Source organism: Corylus avellana, chromosome ca7 (assembly GCF_901000735.1).
Source record: "Corylus avellana chromosome ca7, CavTom2PMs-1.0".
In the NCBI taxonomy this organism is placed as follows: domain Eukaryota; kingdom Viridiplantae; phylum Streptophyta; class Magnoliopsida; order Fagales; family Betulaceae; genus Corylus; species Corylus avellana.
The window spans coordinates 1,798,701-1,805,316 of NC_081547.1; the positions used below are offsets into that span (position 1 = coordinate 1,798,701).

A 6,616-nucleotide genomic window follows, 5' to 3' on the forward strand; every position below is an offset into this window, starting at 1 on the left:
TGGTATTTGGAAACGGCACGCAGGGAATTGGAATTCCATTTCCCCAAGTGTATATAATTAAGCTGAAAATTCTACAGCGCCCGCACACGCCAAAATTGAATTCCACTGCCAAAAAGTCTAACGAAACCCACAAGTCAACCCATACGAACTTCCTTCCCGGTCGGACCTCTTTTCCGCGTTGGTTCAAATAACAGAACAGAAACCTCTTTTATGTTTCTCTCTTCCTTCTCTCAAGCTTCCTTTTGTCTCATAAATTCACTCCTATAAAGAACACTCCTTTCCGATCTCAGTTTCCAACAAATCCCAGGAAATCGATCAAACGTTTTTATATATAATTCATACGTACGTACGCAATATTAATTAGCTGTTGCTCGACATGGAAAGCACGTCACGCACCCTCGAAGTCACGGTGATATCAGGCGAAAACCTACGAACCAACAGGAAACCGGTCAAGAAGAACGCTTTCGTTGTGATCCAAACGGACTCCAACAAAGTTTGCACGACAAAGATGGACGCCGACGGCGGGAGCTATCCTTCGTGGAACGAAAAACTCGTGGTGGACGTGCCAATGCACGAACGGTTTATCACGGTGGAGGTACAATGCAAGACGTCGGGAGGGAACAAAACTGTCGGGGTGGCAAGGATTCCGATCTCGGATTTTGTCGGTGGGCATGTTCCGCAGAGTTATTTGCACTTTTTGAGTTACAGATTGCGGGATAATAAGGGCGAGAGAAACGGGATTATCAATATTTCTGTAAAAGCCAAGGTCCCGGAATACGCATCCTGTTCCGGTACAGGGATGGGTGTGCCTTTGGGGGATAACAATTTCGGTGGGGTTGTCACTGGGATTCCTATTTGGTGTACCAATACCGGAAGATTCTGATGGATTAAAATTGTTATCTATATATAAAATTGTTATATGTGTCTTACGAATCACTAATCTCTGTCTTTCATTTCTTGTTTGTGGTATAAGCAATAATTGCTTCAAGGAAAATTTGTTTGAAAATTTAAAATAAATAATAATAACAATAATAATATCATGATCAAATTAAAGGCTGTTGCCGGCAGTATAGGAGCCAATTTTTTTCTCCGCCCTATTACCAATCGAATTACGTGACGTTATTAAATATATATTTTTTAATTAATATTGGCTTGCAAGATGAGATTTTGTATTGAATTATTAATTGGAATTATCAAGTCATTAATTTCATCAAAAGCTTAGAATTAGGATATTTCAATATATATATATAGATTCTGTTTGAAATTGCGTTTGAGAAATAAAGCTTTTAAGTTAAAAAAAAAAAAACATATATTTTTTTGGCAAAAGCTTTATTTTTAAGTTTTTGTCAAAAATGTGTTTTAGTCATTATTAGACTTTTTGGACCCTTAAAAACGCTTCCAATTTCTTTTACCAAACGGATACTTTTTTTTTCAAACAAACTTTTTTTAAGTGTTAAATGCACTTTTAAGCCCCTAAAATAAGCCCTTAATACTATTAGAAGAATATATTTTTTACTCCATAAAAAATAAATAGACAAAACTACTTTTCAAATATAATTAATTAAATACTTTCGATTTATTTGAATCTAAGAGGATCCTTTACCATATATTCATGGTCGGTGCCACCCACCAACCATGTAGTACACGCAGTGGTGTTGTAACAGCCATGGGACAGGTGGTGGCGTGTTGGCAACATGCAACATGCATGGCTTTTTGCAGCATTAAAGGAGTTTGAGTTGGTTTTGACACTGTTCATCACCATTTTTTTAAAAAAATTAACATAAAAATATTTTAACATTTTCATTTTTTATATCACATCATTTACCTTTTGTTATTATTAAAATAAAAAAAATCACTACAAAACAAAACTTTTTCACTTTTCACTTTTTTTTTATATAAAATATTCTTACTTTTTTTTACATTGATCTACATCAACTACAGTATGTAGGCCAACCCATTTATCAAACACCACCTAATGCATGCGTTTCCTTAATTATTGAGTGAGCTCAGGTTGATTTTCAACCGGGGCCGGCCGCTACCTATATAACAAGTGGCATGCGTGTATTAATTAGTGTATATATGGTGAAAGCAGTTGCCGAGTTGAAAAAATAATTTTTGAAATTTTTGAGGGGCTGAATGAATCCTGAATATATATATATATATATATATATATAGATAATAAAATAATTTGTCTTTGTTCTCTTTATATAGAAGCACAATTCAAAATGAAGACGAAGTACTAATGACAATTTGACACAATCACCATTCATATTCAAAAGTTAAAAAGACTTCGAAAGCAAACTTGTGTCCTTTTACTTCTTATTTTTTGGCACACCTTTTAGTACTTTTGTTTTACACAGAAGTTAAATTAAAAGATTAACTCCCGCAGAAAAACGGTGTTAAGTAGATATTTAGAGGATTTGTATAAATGTTCAAGTGAATTGGTTATCAAGGAATTGAGAAAATTAGAAGGGATATAATAGTAAAATTGGGTTTCTAAGAATTGTGTGATTAAAGAATATATATATATATATATATAGATTTTTTAGGTATATATTGCTTATGTATTATATATTTGTGTTTAATTAGGAGCGAATAAGTTCAATTGAGGCGTGGTGAAATTCTGTACGTGTCATTGGTGCAAGTGACTCGTGGTAAGTATAATTTATTAGTCAAATTTTCATTTTCTTTTTATTTAATTTATTGATGGCAAACAAATATTTTCAGCTTGAATTTCAATGGAAAAGCTATGAAAAAGGTCTGATATATACGTACACAACACGATACCCATTAGTTAATATTTGCATCATGCTTTGTATCACAGATTTATTGGAAAACAAAAAAGACAGTACAAGTAATATAGAGCAACTTTGGTGCACATGTTGCACAAAAGTTACCTTTCGCACTACTAATAAAAAGCTGACACATTAACCAATTTTGTTAAACTTATACTTAAAATAAAAACTCAACCACACCCGATTATATTCTAGATAAACTAAAAAATTAATTAATTAATTAATTAATTTTTTTTTTAGAAAAAAAAAAAAAAAAACAGAATTGAAGGGGTGGCCGGTTCCCCCACTTTGGGTGGCTGCACAGCCACTCCCATGGCTGGGGGTGTGATGTAGATTGGAATTCAAGGCTTATCTTATTTTATCTTATCTTTTAGTCTTTTATTAGGTTTATTTGTTAGTTGTTTATTCTATCTTATCTTTCGGGTTTTTATTTGAATTAGGTTTTTTTGTTAGTCTTTTATTTGGTTTAGTTGTCTTTTGTAGACTTCTAAATTAACTTTATTTCATTGTTATCTTGGGAGTAGAAGTCTTGGGCTATAAATATATGCTTATAGCCTTTAACAATTCAGTTTATGATTATTATTGAGTTTGTTTAATAAGAATTATTCAGAGTTAAGTTTCTTTGTGTTTTTGCTTAAACCATAGATAGAATCTATTGTTTAAGAAGATTTTTTTTATTCTTGTGATAGCCTCACAATCTTAGGGATATTTATCCCTTCTACTTGCTGTTTTTCTTGTTCACTACAATCCTACGCTGCATCAAGGTGGTCGTGCTGCCACTCTTAGGGTGGCAGCTAGCCACCCCATGGCCTATGGGGTTGGTGAGCCACTCACAGGCCATGGAGTGGTCGCGCCGCCACCCTTAGGACTAAGGGTGGCAAGTGGGGTAGCCAGCCAACCATTCAATTCTGTTTTTTTTTTTTTTAACAATTAATTTTTTATTTTATACGTGATATAATTTGGTGTAGTTAAGTTTGGTTTAGGTTTCAACTTCTGATTGGTTGTATAAAACTCATCTTTTGTGCAATCTCCTTATATAAGTTATTCTCCAAATGATGAGATGAAATACAAAAATTTGTACATAACCTAAATTTTAATGTTTAAAGGAGTTTTAAAAATGTTATATATAATTGATAAGCTTTGATTTCACAACCACTACCAGCAGTCTAGTGGTAGAATTTTCTTCTACCACATTACGGACCCAGGTTCGAATAGCGGTGATGATTTCTGCGTTACTAGTGATGGTTGGGTCCATCACCACTCTCTGATATTTCGGAAGAGAAATACGCGCATCTGAGCTACTCTGTTTTGTTTTGTTTTTCACGTTTTTTTATTGGGCTATTAATAATGAAAAACTTTAACTTTTTTTGGGCTATTAATAAATGAGAAATAGTTTTCCTTAATTTTACAAACTTTTTGCCTTCTCTAAGCTCTTGCTTATTGGCTTCTAGCTCTTGTTGTATTTTGGGTTGCTTGCATTGCATGTCTTTTCTTTTGTTCAGTGTTTTTTTTTTCTTTGTTTCTCAATAAAGTTATTATTTATCTATAAAAAAAAAATTAAAAATTAAAAAAAGAACCTAGCCCTCCGGGATATCATGATTTTTTTTCCTAATGCTTTCTGACAAGCATCAGACCTTGTTCCAATGTCTTGAAATAAATGATCATTTCTTCCTATGTTCCGCAAGAATAGTTCCCTTACAGAAAGCTCAAATTTTATTTTGAATACAGACAATCATATCAAAACATAGCAAAATGAAAATACGAATTATTTTTATGAGACAAAAAGCAATAAAAACCACGATACCTCTAAAAGATTACTAAGTTTTTTTTTACTCTTTTTTATTAATACTCAAACCATTATAAATCAAAAAACATAAATTAGAGGTAACTACAAATAAAGGGGGTTTCCTTCTTTTTTTCAGCATTATAAGATTAAGTTCCATAATATTTAACATGACAAATCAAAAGAACTACTAATTTTACAATTTATCGGGGAAACATGCTAGAGTACTCTTTATGCATGATTTATAAACCCCATATATGTTAAAGAAGAGGATTAGAAAACAAGAATAGAAATACTGTATAAGACTCCTACAACCCAGTTTGTGGGAAATTTCTTTCCCTCTTGATATACATTTTGCTGTTAGAACTCCCCCACTGGAAGTCACTCAAGAGCAAGCATGGAAGGTCCAGGCTGCTGACAGCATATGTCAAGTGCGCATGAGATACACAGATGCTAGAAAGGAGGCTCTGATCAGGACTTGGTTGGGAAACTTCCATTTTCTATACCTCTTCACTACCACTTTGGTCCACAGACTTCAAAATGTTGAATTTGCAGAGAGGGCATGTCGCATTGATGTGTAACCACTTGTCTATGCAGGTGCAGTGGAAATGGTGATTGCAAGGAAGTTCACGCAGTTCAGTCCCATCATCATATGCAGAAAGGCAAATGCAACATTCCTACGATTTACAACAAAAGTTAGCGTCAAAAGTGAAATTTCACAACGGGATTCTCCTATGTAATTAGACATCATCTGGAAACACCTAGGTTGCATAGGTGGTGCTCATTTTGCACTTGGATTATATAAGTGCCGCAGAGCTATGGTGCTTGAGCCACCAAGCTTTTGGTCCAACACAAAGATTATACAAGTCCAGCCCTTTTTTACAGCTGTGAAGCTATACTCAATGATGACACCCAAGAAATATTCAAAATATTAGTCATATATAACCACAAATTGGAACTTACAGCATCCTCTTGGGACAGAACCCGTTCTGTGGGAGTATCTGTGTCGCATTCAGTCATCATTCCTCCAAAAGAATCTTGAGTGTCCCCATTAAGTTTCTCAACGTCACCTATCTTTCGGAATTTGTACTTTGGTAATCGATCAATCTCTTCCTCTGTTGCTCCTTCCTTTTCACATACAAAAGATGAAATGAGTTCACCAATGAAATGTTACAATGCATGGAGTTGAGCATCTAACAAAAACGTCGCCTGATTGTGTACCAACCATCAGATTTTCACAGGCCTTTAATTTAGAATAATACTTTCAATTAGACATATTCCTTCTTATTAAGATTCCACTGCACTGGAATGCAGTGACCATAGTGACTTTTGCAATGATATCTAAATGGATTGCCCAGAAACTGCATTCCAAAAGACGAGGTTCAAGAACACACTAAGTTCACTTTGCAAATTAATTACAAGATTCTATATGTGACTTTGAAGATTCTTGACCAAAATACTTCTATTTTGACCACAAACATTTTATTTTTGGCTTGGTTAGAGTGCTTTCATCAGACCAATCATGCATTAACCCAAAAAAAAAAAAAAGGAAAAACGAAGAAGAGAGAACAGAAAATGGCAGGTGAAACTACGACTTTGGTCATCTAACTTATTGGCTGATTTCAACTTTTGCCCCTAAACATTCAATTGTGTGGTTTGTGAGCTTATAAAATCTTGTCAATGTTAGCTTGCCGTCAACCAGAGCACAGAAATAGCTGATGTGGCTCATGGATTGTCTAAGTCATCAGTTTTGCGGATATGGAAAGTTATGTCATAATTTAGGTGACATGGCAATAAAAAAGGGTACACATCTTATCTGATGTGGCACCTCAACCACAAGCCTGAGCTGTCTGCTCTGTTCCAATCAAGGTAGAACCCTAGATTTAAATAATATCCTTCTGATAAAAATATACGAAAATCAGTCCCCACACCACATAAATCCTCTAAAAATGACCAATGATGACTTAACAATTTCCGTGAGCCATGTTAACAGTTTCTAGCAGAAAAATGCAGTCCTATCCCCCAGCCCCCGAAAAAG

General features: G+C 34.4%; 1 protein-coding gene, 1 long non-coding RNA gene and 1 other non-coding gene across 3 annotated transcripts; 2 read left to right on the forward strand and 1 right to left on the reverse strand.

Moving 5' to 3' along the window:
- Positions 1-226: 226 nt before the first annotated feature.
- On the forward strand, positions 227-897 carry LOC132188708 (BON1-associated protein 2). The gene has a single exon (XM_059603237.1). It carries the CDS (start codon positions 377-379, stop codon positions 881-883), a length of 507 nt encoding a protein of 168 aa, XP_059459220.1. The 5' UTR covers positions 227-376; the 3' UTR covers positions 884-897.
- A 3,110-nt stretch (positions 898-4,007) lies between these two features.
- Positions 4,008-4,096, forward strand: LOC132188903 (small nucleolar RNA snoR114). Its single transcript, XR_009440962.1, has one exon. It is a non-coding gene; the product is annotated as a small nucleolar RNA snoR114 (small nucleolar RNA).
- Positions 4,097-4,684: 588 nt separating this feature from the next.
- On the reverse strand, positions 4,685-6,590 carry LOC132187782 (uncharacterized). The gene is made up of 2 exons (XR_009440853.1): positions 5,542-6,590; positions 4,685-5,255 (listed from the first exon to the last, which is right to left on the reverse strand). It is a non-coding gene; the product is annotated as an uncharacterized LOC132187782 (long non-coding RNA).
- Positions 6,591-6,616: the final 26 nt, after the last annotated feature.

Coding starts and splice junctions, on each gene's coding strand:
- LOC132188708 (XM_059603237.1), top strand. CDS start 377: ATGGAAAGCACGTCACGCACCCTCGAAGTCACGGTGATATCAGGCGAA.